Genomic DNA, 12,729 nt, shown 5'->3' on the forward strand with positions numbered 1-12,729 from the left:
TCCTTTGATAATCATATTGCCAAGGTGGTTAGAAAATCCTTCTGTGTGGCCCACCTAATCACAAAAGGGTTTGTATCTAGAACAAAAGAGGTTATTATGCCCCTCTACTCATCACTCATCAGACCCATCATAGAGTACAACGCCCCATTTGGGATGTACCTTACAAGACGCCTGCAACAGCTGGAAAGACCACAGAAGTACCTCACGAAGAGGATTACTGGCCTCAAACAGATGCCTTATGCAGCCCGACTGAAGAAACTCCAGCTGTACTCTGTTGCATACTGCTTACTCAGAGGTGATCTCTGCCTGACATACAAGGCCATGTCCAACCCAGAAATGTTGGACATGCTCCACTTAAAAAAAAAAAAAAAAAAAAAAAAACAAATCCCCAGGAGCCACACGCTCTAGGGATCTAAACGTCACCACAACAGTAAATAGGACGTGCTGAAGGAATAATTCCTGTCTCGGAGACTTCCCATGCTTTGGAACAGGATTCTAGTCTACATTAGGCAGAGCCCCTCACTAATACTCTTCAAGAGAAACCTTGACTAGTGGATGGGAAACAGAAAATTTACCCCGAGGATCACTGCAGTGGCTCTGCTGGACAGAGGCACAGGGAACTAATGGCTCTGCTGGACAGAGGCACAGGGAACTAATCGAAGGGGGCAGCGAAAGCCAACACATTCTGGCTAGGCTTACAGATGCCCTCGAGCAGATAGCCTAGCACTTACCTATAAACCTATGGGATCTAGCTGTCTCCCAGGGGATCTCCCTCCAGGCAGCCTACATTCCGTCCCAACAAAATTGCTAGGCAGACTTCTTAAGCAGAACCTCCTCAGATAGTCACGAGTGGATGCTGTCAAGGGAGGTATTCCTAAAGCTGATCCACAGGTGGGGTATTCCACAGATAGACCTGTTCGCCTCCTCCAAAAACAGGCAACTCCAGAGCTATTTTTCCAGAACTTATGACCTGAAAGCTCTTCAAACAGATGCCTTCTTAATGTCCTGGAAGGGGAAATTCCTGTATGCCTTCCCCCCTTCCCTTTGATCCAGAGTGTCCTACTGAAAATTCAGCAGGACTCGCCAATAATCTTGTTGGTGACCCCCTTTGGCCAAAGCAGCACTGGTTCCCCCTACTTCTTCATCTGTCCAAGGGCAGTCAACACTAGTTTACCCCCAGTGGATCTACTCACACAGCACCAGGGGACACAGCTTCATCGACAGTGGAGATCCCTGCACCTCTCCCCTGTGGCTGATAGGATTCTGATTCCCTTCATACACCTATACAATGAGGACGTGCGTTCAGTTCTGCAAGAGGCCAGGAAACCAAACATGAGGAAATCCTCTCTCTCTAAATGGAGAAGGTTTTCTGTCTGGTGTCAGAAAAGATAGAGCCGCTGGACAGTGACCTGCCTCTAATTCTCTCTTACCTGTTTGAACTGCTAAAGACGGGGCTTGTCTTACTCCTCCTTAAAAGCACACCTGTCTGCCTGCCTATGGAGCCTCCACTTTCTTCCACGCTTCCAGCCAAGCTGTTCCTGAAAGGTGTTTTACACTTAAGACCTCCTAGAAAACCAACTCCTCCTCCCCCCTGGGATCTTAATTGTGTTGAAAGAACTCACTCTGCCACCCTTTGAACCAGCTGGCAAGGCTGACTTGAAGTTTTGCACTTGGAAAACAGTACTGCTAGTAGCTTTGACATCAGCCAGGAGGGTCTTAGAGCTCCAGGCCCTCATGGCTGCCCCCACCCTTTCTTGTTTTCCGTTTGGACAGGGTCATCCTCAGGATTAATTCCTCCTTCACCCCCAAGGTGGTTAATAACCTCTCCCTAAGCCTATACGCAAGTCAGACCAGCTGTTTGTTTCCTTCCACCCCAGGGCTCTGGGGAAAGCTGTAGGAAGAAAAATTTCTTCTTGGATTGCTAGGTTCATTTCCTTTTGTTACTCTCACCTTGGAAAGACACTAATGGGCAATGTCCGAGCCCATTCCACAAGGCCTATTCCTCTGGAGCTTTCTTTAAAGGAAAACTCCACCCTCTCATACAGTTTAACTCAATCGTTGGGTTTCTTTTTTCCCTACATTATAGTTGAGCACTGTGTAGGTACCTGAAACCTGCTTGTAGTTTTTAAAACTTTTATTTCCTTGCATTGGAGTCAAAGGAAGGGAAAGCCCACTTACTGTCTTTTTAAAACTCAATTTCTCACATTGCAGAGAAATTCGTCTCCACCTGCATGACACATCATAGACACAATTAATTCTGTAGTTTACCCTTTCCGATACTGCTGTCAGTCTAAGATGGGTAATTAATCTAGCTAATGTCAGGAACACAGCAACTGATGTAAAAAAGACAGAAAGCTGTGGAATTGTTTCCACTGTTTTTATTACAGAGGGGGGGAGAACTTAACACTCCTCTTTCATAGCAAACCAAAACAATTAGATAAGTCTGGAGTTTAAAGGCAGTTGTCAACTCTTCTGATAAATTTACATAAGCAGCAACACAGTATTGAAATTCTATTTATAATAGTTTAAGATAACTTGAGTAGTAGCAAATATTTCTGTAACATTTAGAGAAAAGTCAGTAAATATTTTTTCTTGTAAAGTGTAAATGCATTTACCATTTTCAAGCCCACACACACACACACACACACACACACACACACACACACACACACACACACAGGCCAGAACTGCAGAGAGAGAGTCAGGTGGCAACCCTATCAACTAGGTGCAGTGATACTGTTCAGAAAAAAGGTATTTTATGCTTTGTGTGACGTCCTTCCAGAGGGGGATGCATATCTGGTACATGCAGATCCATTGTAAGAGATTCCCACTGACTTTGAGTCAGTTCTTGCATTGTCAGCAACCATAATATACAGCTGAATTTACTTGAACATACATTGATCAAAGAAGGTGAAAAATGCCTGAAAGAACCCAGCAGCCTTGGTTTGGAAATGAACACGCAGCTGGCTATCCTAATTCTATTTCCAACTCCTCCCATCCTCTCCTCCTCCTCTATGCTGGGCCGATGGAGCGAGCTTGCGCCAGGGGGGGGGGTAGCCTTCATTAAACGCATACGGATCTACTTGCATGCAAATTTTATTTCAACCTTTCAAGGCGTCTTTCCACGAACTCCCCTTTTGATGGATCATCTCTTTTTGGTCCACAAGTGGAAAAGAAACTGACTAGGTGCGCTGACGGACCGTGTGAACTTTCTGCCTGCCGTCTTCTTTTTACCCCAACTTCCTGAGGAAAGACCAAAAGGCCAGAACAGAAGGAACAATCTTGAGTACAGAATCGACTCGACCCTTAGACTGGCAGAGGAACATCCCGCCAAGCCGCAGAGGGGTACAACAATGAGAGGGGATCGCCCTAGAATAGAGAGGGTCAGGCACCAGGGCCTTCTTTGAAGCGTTCTCCAGATAAGCCCTTTCCGGCCCCCTGAGGTGTTGCCGACTGTATCTTCCGTCATTGTATGACACAAGACAAATGGGTACAGTCCATCATTTCGAAGGTTATTCCTATTCCTTTTCTTCTCCAAATCAAATCAAAAAATCCTCCAGATGTACCATGTACCAAAGGGGATATAGCAGCTTTGGAAATTTCAAAACTGCTTACGAACTTGCAAAAGAGCTATTCAGCCAGTGCCAGCCAGATCCTGAACTCTTCCATGCAGGTTCATCTCCATCTACTCTTAAGTTTCAATTGGCAGCTATTCTAATTTCCATGTGGGTATTTCTGAAAACATCAAATCTAAACCAATGCATTGACCTCTGTCTTTTTTTTTCCGAGTCAAAAGGGTCTCTGAAAAAAAATTACACTGTCTGGATGTTCATCAAATTACTAAGGTACTACTTGACCAGGATTCAAAAAATCAAAAAATCTGATCAGTTTGTTGTCTCCTCTGAAAGCAGAAAGAAAGCCCAGTTCAGTTTCAATCTATATTTATCCAGATGGGCTCTCTCTCTGATTTACCTTGTTTTATAGACACAAAACAAAACTAATAAGCCTAAGCCAGCCCATCCACCCACCTTTCCTTGGCTACTCTCTTCTTCAGACTGCCACTGCCTATTGACACCATTTACTATGTTCCATAAGCTGTGGTGGTGCAGCGGTAGCGTTGTTGCTTCACAGCAAGAGGTTCTCCTGTTCAATTTTCGGCTGGAGCGCCTTCTGTGTGGAGTCTGCATGTCCTCTCTGCAGTCGAGTGGCGTTTGAAAGACGTGTGTGAATGGGTGTGCCTTCGTTGAAGATTGGGTGTCGGGCTGGCACCTCGGCACCGTAAAAATCGACTGCCAATCATTAGCGGACCAGAGTTCTGCTGTGGCGACCCCTAACCGGGAAAAGACGAAAGAAAAACAATATACTTTTACTATGTGCACTTGAATTAAGAACACCAAGAAAAGGAAATCAGAAGTACTTAACTGTGTTTAAATGCATACGCGCACACATGTACTTTATATACGTGCACATATACAGAAACACACACACACTATATATATATATATATATATATATATATATGCGCGTGTGTGTGTGCGCGCGCGCGCGTGTGCATACAATAATTTATAATAAACAACATAGTATAGATAAGCATTGTTAATGTATATATTCTAGTAAATGTTGTTCAATGATTTACTTGGTCACTGTCACACATTGGCTATGTGTTCCACATGCAGTCTTGGTCAGTGTCTTTCTGTCAGTATTTTTTTCTGTGTATTGATAAGTGCATTTAATAATTATCTTTGCCAGTGTAGCTTATGTTGTGGCTGAAAAGGGTCCTGGGACCAGTTCACTTTCCTGGTTACCAAATTATAAATAAATATGAACTAGAAAATAGGAGGGGGAACATGACAGATAATTGAGGAAATAGTAAAGCACATTTTAAGTCTGCATCATTCATGAGAGAGAAAAATCCTCCCACTGAAGGCATTGGGAAGTAGCAGACTAAGGAGTCCTACTACTTGTCACTTGTAAATGTACAGCATGGATTATTTACTGCAGTGAGAGTTTTCACACCTCAGCATGAGTGTGGGGGAGGATACATCAAGTTTGTTAGGGCTACAAAAGACTCTTAACAAAAAACTGATTTTTTGTTTGCTTTCTTTTGCTGCAAGTAGCTAACAAGTAGCTAACAGCTATTTCTGGCATAGAACAAGCTCTGGCATATAGATAAATGAGGCTCAGTGAGGTAAAGAGAGAAGCAGCTCTTTTACAGAAGGTGTGTTTAGATGACAGTGCTTCACAGTCCTGCCATTATATTTTAATGGCAAGAGAAAACAGCACCATTCCGTATGTCTGGCATGAGTCATATAAACAGGACTTGAAATGTATTCTGGGAAGAAGGAAGGAAAGCAAGAAAGTAAAATCACATTACCAAGGCAGGCCCCATCATCCGCCATTTTGAGAGAAACGCATTAAAATTGTAAAGGAAAGCATTTTGAGTGATTTTGAGGTATTAAATAGCTCATAAACAGATACAAGGAAAAAAATGTTTTTTGAGTTCTAAGGTGAACTTTTCCTTTAAACATCTAGATATTAACTCCATTCTGGAAGCTGCTACTTGATCATGTGTGCACACCTTCACCAGACATTATAAGCTGGACCACATCTCCAGGACCAGAGCAGGATTTGCCAGAGCTGTCCTGCATGGTTTCCTGGAATCTCTTTCAGACCCACAACCCAGCCAGCAGTGACCTTTTATACTCTCCCACTAGTGAATACTGCAACATTGGAATAGAAGAGCATAAGAAAGTTGTGTAAAATCTTACCATAATGATAGATGTCCTCCTCCATGTTGCAGTATTCCTTCCCTCTCTTCATCCCCCTGTTTTCCTTGCACTTGCTCTCCTCTGCTCCCACACAGGCTATGCTATCAGGACTGGTTCCGTCTGGGGCTTCTTGGTTCTGAGGACTGGTGTGCGCAGACGTCACTTTTATGGCCCACATTCCGGACTACAAGTCAGGCTTCCGAAGTACCGACAGGGACTGGAAAAGCTATTGGAACCTGGCCGAATAAGCTGATAGGAAGAAAGGTAAACCTACTAGTGAATACTGCAATATGGAAGACGACATCTATGGTTATAGTAAGATTTTACACAACTTTCCTATCTTGCCTGTTGAACATGATTGACTTCTTTGAGACTGTCACCAAGACCCTGGATGAGGATAAAGTCAGTACATACAGCCTGTCTTGACTTGACCAAGACCTTTGACACAATCTCTCACTCTGGCATCATCGAAAAGCTAACACAACTTGGCGTAAATCCCTATCTCATCAGGTGGGTGGACAACTGGCTCACAGGTAGGAGCCACAAAGTCAAAATAGGTGCCTCCACCTCTGACAGCAGTCCCCAGGGATCTGTCCTGGTACCCTACTGTTTGGCATCTACTTCTCAGATGTCCAGGCAAAGACAAAAGGCTTGTGGCTGACCAAGTTTGCGGATGACTGCAAGTTGGGTGCTGTCATTGATTCCCCAAATGATGATAACATATACTGCAAGATGGTCTCACAGCAACAAGTGACTGGTGCCAGTCATGGCCTTAAGTTAAATGCAAAAAAATGTATTATCATACCGTGTGGCATAAACATGGCCTCTACTGATGACCACATCAGCAGCAAACTCCTAAACACACAACCTGTGGTGAGAGACCTGGGTACTCAGGTTGACAACAATCTCGCATTCGACCATCATGTAGCGGCAGTGGTCAGAAAACCCTTTTACTTGGTTCATCTCATAAGTAAAGGGATTGCATCCAGGAAAAAAGGAGGTTATTACCTCTCTGTACTCTTCCCTCATTAAGCAAATAATTGAGTATAATTTTCCGTTTGGTATGTACTTTTCCAAACAGCTGCACCAACTGAAAAGGCCATAGAAATGCTCACAAAGAGAATCCATGGTCTACAACACCTGTCCTTTGTGGACAGGCTCAAATCACCATCACTTTTCTCGGTATCATAGAGATTGCTCAGAGGTGATTTGTGTCTCGCCTACAAGGCAATATTGAACCCTGCCCTACTAGAGATGCTCCATATCCGTAAGTCTTAACTCCTCGCACATTACCCGCTCGAAAGGCCTAAATTTAATATGCGACATCAGCAAAACCTGCTGAAGAGACAGGTTTGTCTCCGAGAGGCTGTCCCATCTGTAGAGTAGACCTCCCATACATGTCAGTGCCTCGCTGACCCTCTTCAAGCGCAACCTTGATGAGTGGATGGAAAACCACATTTGTCCTAGGGGTTCCACCTTTGTCCTTCATTGACAGAGGCAACAGGTGCTGACTGAGGTTTCTTTTTTGGGGGATAAATTATTGGCTAGGCTTGCAAGGGCCCCAGGGCCATTGGCCTAGTAACTTCCTATGACAGTACTTAAGGGACTCTTGGATTTGTCCAGTAGTCCACTTTCTGCCATGTGTATTAAGTTACTGCTTGGTAGTCATTTATTGTTGGTGTTAGTCTTTCGATTGAAAAAATCATTAAACATAATGGTTTAGTTATATAGGTAGCTACATTAAAAGCAAATAGGGTTGGTAGCCATTTTGGCATAGAGGTTTATTTTGTTTAGGAACTAGAGTACTTGCTAGTTCAAAGAAATATGTCCAAATATGAATTTCTTTTTATCAGAGTTTTCTTTAGCTTGAAGGAATAGAGAGAAGGGACAGATACTTGTCCCTTTAAAGATGTTTCTTTAGCATTACTGAGCATGGAACAAATGAAAAGACAGCTGTCTTTGTATTGAAGATTAATAAGTGATTTGGGAAGTGTAGTCTGGGGCAAGAGGTTAAGCTACTGTTCAGCTGTTTGGAAAGTCTTTAAGTATTCTGCATTTCATGCCAGTATCGCCTTAAACTCATCACAGCTGAAGTGCTATAGTTTCAGTAGCAGTAGCAAGGAGGGTTTACAAGAAATGTGTAAACCTGATGCCTTTGCTTTAACTCTCTGCCTTGCGTGCAGTGTATGAATGGAGGATTTGTCTTGGTTTAAGTCCTTTTACTCATGGTTGGTTCTTTGCATTTTTTATTGACTTGAATACTTCTTTTCAAAGGAAACTGTTGTGCTTATGTTTATTTTTTGTAATATAGAATTGTGTTATACTTTTTATGCTGGCTGTTGATCTTTGTAATGCTCAGCTTTTTTTTTCCCCGAAGCTCTAGCCATTGAACCAATGGAGTGCGACTTAAAACCTGATACACCAGGTAGTCCCGATCGAGATGTTGGCTGTGAGAACATGTTTAGAGAGTCCCTTGAAGACAGTTACATAATGAAAGGATTAGATGAGAAAGTATGTATTAAAGTGGAGGAGGAAGAAGTTATCGATAGGAAGAGGACTGAAGAAATTGAAGCCATGAGGGTGTTGGAGGAAACTGAAGATGGAAAGTTATCAGAAGAGGCAGAACGTGAGAAACTACTCGGGGAGCTTGAACCTGGAAAAGGACATGAAGAAACAGAGGATGGGAAGAAGAGAAAAAGGAAACCATATAGGCCTGGTAAGAAAATAGTTTTCCTCCTAAGGCTGATCAGCTGAGTAACACTGTCAGGTGCTTTTCCATATTATTGTAAAGCAAGTCTGTGATTCTGAACATACATGCTTTGCTGTTTAAGCAAATCACATTTTCATTGTGTAGCTGATTACATGGCAGTGCTGCTCAGCCAGTGTGTTTGATTCCACAGCACGCTAAGACATTTTACATGCAGCCTTTCATTTTTCTGACATTTTGCTGACTTGCAGTCTAGTTGTTGTTGTGTCTTTCGGCTTTTCCCAGTTAGGGGTCGCCACAGCGGAACTCCGGTCCGCTAATGATTGGCAGTAGATTTTTACGTGCCAAGTTGCCGGCCCTGACTCACAGCCTTCAACAAAGGTACGCCCATTCACGCATGTCTCCACACAGAAGACGCTCTAGTTGAGAATCGAACAGGACAACGTCTTACTGTGAGGCGACAACACTACCGCAGCACCACCACCAAATGTAAAAAAAAAATATTGAATAAAGCAGATGTGAAATGCTTTTTTTTTTTTTACCTTGACATTTTGTTTTGTGCCTTAACCCTTTTGATGAGATTTCATCTACCTTTTTAATCCTTGTAAGAAGGCTTACGGGTGGAATTATAAGAAGTGAGAAATGTAAAGTGGTAAAGCACTTCTCTTTCAGGAGAAGAGACTTTTTTTTTGGGGGGGGGTCTAAAATATGCTCCATTGAGATGATGTGTGAAGCTAAAAAAAGGTTTGGCAATTTTTGAAGGGCACAGATCCAGACAGAGCCTGCCTTTGCTTTTTCCTTCTTGACTCCATGAGTTTGTTAATTTCCCACCATGATACTGTTCTTTTTGACACTGATGCAATTATAGACCGTGCCCTTATTATTTTTTGTGAAGAAGGGCTTTTATAGGTGACCCAAACATTTTCTCAACATTGTTTGAGAGTTTAAATGACTTATTTTCTGTTTGTGGATGAAGTCCAGGCCATGTCATGCTTTTTTATTGCTTGCTGATATCCATTTTTGACACGTAGATTCGACAGCCTGCCATGTCTTCTCCAGTGATTCCACACAAGCTTTGTGAAATCTACCATGCAGATGTAGCTTGGTTTAGCCTAGCACATGCACTGCATACCAGGCACCTCTCTCTCTCACTGGCCATTAGGTACCAGCATTGCAATGGGCTGGACCCCCTTTCTCCCCCCCTTAGGATGGGCAAGGCACATTCTGTTGCTAATTTCTACCCTCTGTCTTTGGCTGCTCCTGTACTATGGTTGGTATTCATTTAATTTTGTAATGTATAGGAAGTGTTAGGCATGATGACCATTGTTGGCAGTGTAGTTTACTCAGTTTATTAGCAGATAGTTGAAATCATCCAGTAGACAAGTATTGGGGTTAACAGGGATTTCAGCTAAGGTAGTACAGTAGTTGTTGGTCAAGAAGAGGGGGCATGTATAGTGTTGTATAGCTGACTATAAAGTGGTAATCTTTTTTAGGGTGATTTGTCATGTAATAGTACAAATTTGGGATCTTGAAGAATAATAGGTCGAGAGGCGATGAGATATTGACAAATGCTGATGTTCCCTCATAATTGCCTGTAAATCTGAAGAATGGATGAATACTAAACGTGCCTGTATAGTTGAACATATAAAAATGTGCTCAGCTTGCCTGAAATTGAGGTCCTTCTGCTTTCCTTTAAAAAAAAAAAAAAAAAAACGTAAAGCTGTCTTAATGTGTTCCAAGCTAGACTTTGCTATGTGATGGACTGCGCCTAAAAAAAGCAGTGTGGGCAAAAAAGGCTTTAGCCACAATGCAAAAACCATGGCAAGAGAGGTGGACACGCATTCTTAATTCTAGAATGACACTAGCTACACAGCTTGTTAGTAAAGCCAGTTGTGTTTGAATTTTGAGATTATTCTGACTGATGATAAAATACATCTCTGTACCAGTGCCGCCCTTGCCTCAGATACATGTGTAACAAGATCAGTTTTGTATGTCTGTGTCTTTCTGGGTAAATTGCCAAAGCACATACGCCATTGACAGGTAAAAATTGTCTTTCCTAGGATGGACGGTTGTAAGAGCCCTTGTTGCATCCTGAATCCTGAATCCTGACTCCAAGCTATGTAACCATCAGTCCTGTTATTTAGCCTAGTGAGTGTTGTGCTAATATTGCCTGACATTGGACGTGACTATTACTAAAATGTTACTATAGGTGAATGCCAATCCAGTAGGCTTTAAAGGCTTGTAGTCTGCTCCTTTTTGACTCTTACAGTTCTATCTACTGCCTATGGCCTTGCAGGGATGAAGGTGGGTGCTTTACTGTGTGAAATGGCTGGATGTTTAGTGCTTAATGTAGGAGGCTTAGACAGTGTTCTCTTAACCTCTTAGTAAGTTGATATAGTGGAGGTGCTCCGTACTATAGATGTGTGTACATGTGGTGCTCAGCAAATGTATTTTAAGGTAAGATGGTGTCCTCCATGTTCAGTGAGTAATTCTGTATGTGAGAGGTGTCAAGTGGCATTCAAGGGTAAGCGTGAATCAGTTGCTATACTCCCTGGGAATGCCTAATGCTGTCAGATTGGCTATAGAAGGAGCATGACCTGACTGAAATTACATACTAGCTGGTGTATGGGGGTTTATATTGGTTAATAACAGAGTCTTGGTATAATACATAAGGCTTTAACCGATTGAACTAGAAGTGGTGATATAGGATGTGGCTGAAGGATGTTGGAATATGGTATGACTACTGCAGGCTCTGGACACGAGAAATTATGGCAATATTTACAAATGCAAAATAAAAAAAAAGGAAAAGTGACCGCTGTAAGTAGGAACACTAAAGTAGTCCATAGCAAGTGGCAAATTTAATTCTGATTATTCTCATTCATTAGTTTCTGTCACAACAATGGGATGCGATACTTTCAATTTCTGCAACAGTAGAACAGCCAGTGCAAGCAGTAGTGTAGCAGCAGTGATCAAAAGTGAGATCTTGCACAGTGAGTAGCAGATCAGTACAGGTAGCAAAAATATATCGGGGGGGGGGGTATAATCCAGTTCTCTCTAGTGCAGTGCTGTACATCAGTAACTTTAAATGCCATAATAGTAGCAGCAGTCAGTAACAATCAGCAGTGCATCACCATTGAGCAAAACTTGTAGTCATTAATTTAGAAAACAAGTACAGGTAGCTGGCAGCAATGCGCAATTACCTGAATTAGTAATAGCAACAATGCTAAATTATTGTAGATATTCTTTATAGCAAACAGCAGTGCAACAGTACAGTGCAATAGTGTGATGTTAAACATAATGCTACAGTCAGGAGAACAAGAGTGCTAATTTCAGTGATGCAACCAGATGAATTGCAGTCAGTAAGTTTTTCTTTCATCTTCCCTTTGCCCAGGATAATCCCACTTGTCCAGTGTTCTTTTTTTTGTGGGAGACGCAAAGTAGTAGTCCTACTGATTAGGGAAAATTTGGCTAGGGCACTGGAAGACTTTCCCTATTGTTTGTGAGGAGGTCACTAGGTAGAGCCAGAGAGCTGTTAGTGGTAATCATTGCATCCAGAGGGCTGTTACTGGTAATCACTGAATCCATGATGGTGTATGTGATTGGTGATGGGATGGAGAAGGCATGGACTATGTAATTCAGAAGGAAAATAATGACATGAAAGTGATTATCCTGACATCAGGGGGTCTGGATGACCCACTCTACATTTGGCTGTCTCAAAAAAAAAAAACGAAGAATTGGAGCTGTTGCAGTGGAGTGTGGTGATAAACAAAATAGTTGGAGATGACAAAGACAGGATGCTGCTGCAAAAAATGGTATTGATAGAGAGGAGGCAGATTTGGCCAGTGGGGTATTGGTTTTAAGGTCATGCTCAAGTGTTTTGCTGCAGGATAATGGAGCTGAAACTAGTAAACCTAGAGAGAGAGCGAGCTGTGTTACCTGAGGAAAAATGTGTGCAGCTGGAGTAGAAGGGTCGGTGAAAGGCTGCAAAATGAAAAGCCTGTGAAGGGGTGTAGTGGAGGGTACACTAGAGCTGTTGAAAGCTGGAGGAAGATTCCAGTGGTAAGCGTGAACAGCAAATAAACAGATCCAATGTCTGCTCCATCTGACTTCAGCCTGTGGGACTTCAGATCTGATTCTTATCTATGCAACCTGCCATTTCTGAAGTCTTTAGGCTTTTCGGCTTCACCTCCCTTACCTATAACTCCCCACTCCTCCATCAACTCCCCAGATGTAGTTTGCTGACTTTCATATACT

The 12,729-nt window shown here is 42.5% G+C and overlaps 1 protein-coding gene across 1 annotated transcript in view; it reads left to right on the top strand.

The window, feature by feature from the left end:
- KMT2D (lysine methyltransferase 2D) overlaps positions 1-12,729 on the top strand; it is a 3,358,270-nt gene that overhangs the window by 1,883,425 nt on the left and 1,462,116 nt on the right. The window contains exon 22 of the mRNA XM_044082193.1: positions 8,146-8,484. Within this exon, the coding sequence (XP_043938128.1) occupies positions 8,146-8,484 (339 nt within the window). The remainder of the gene's footprint in view (positions 1-8,145; positions 8,485-12,729) is intronic.

This window comes from Protopterus annectens, chromosome 9.part0 (genome assembly GCF_019279795.1).
Source record: "Protopterus annectens isolate FY-2018-M chromosome 9.part0, PAN1.0, whole genome shotgun sequence".
In the NCBI taxonomy this organism is placed as follows: Eukaryota; Metazoa; Chordata; order Ceratodontiformes; family Protopteridae; genus Protopterus; species Protopterus annectens.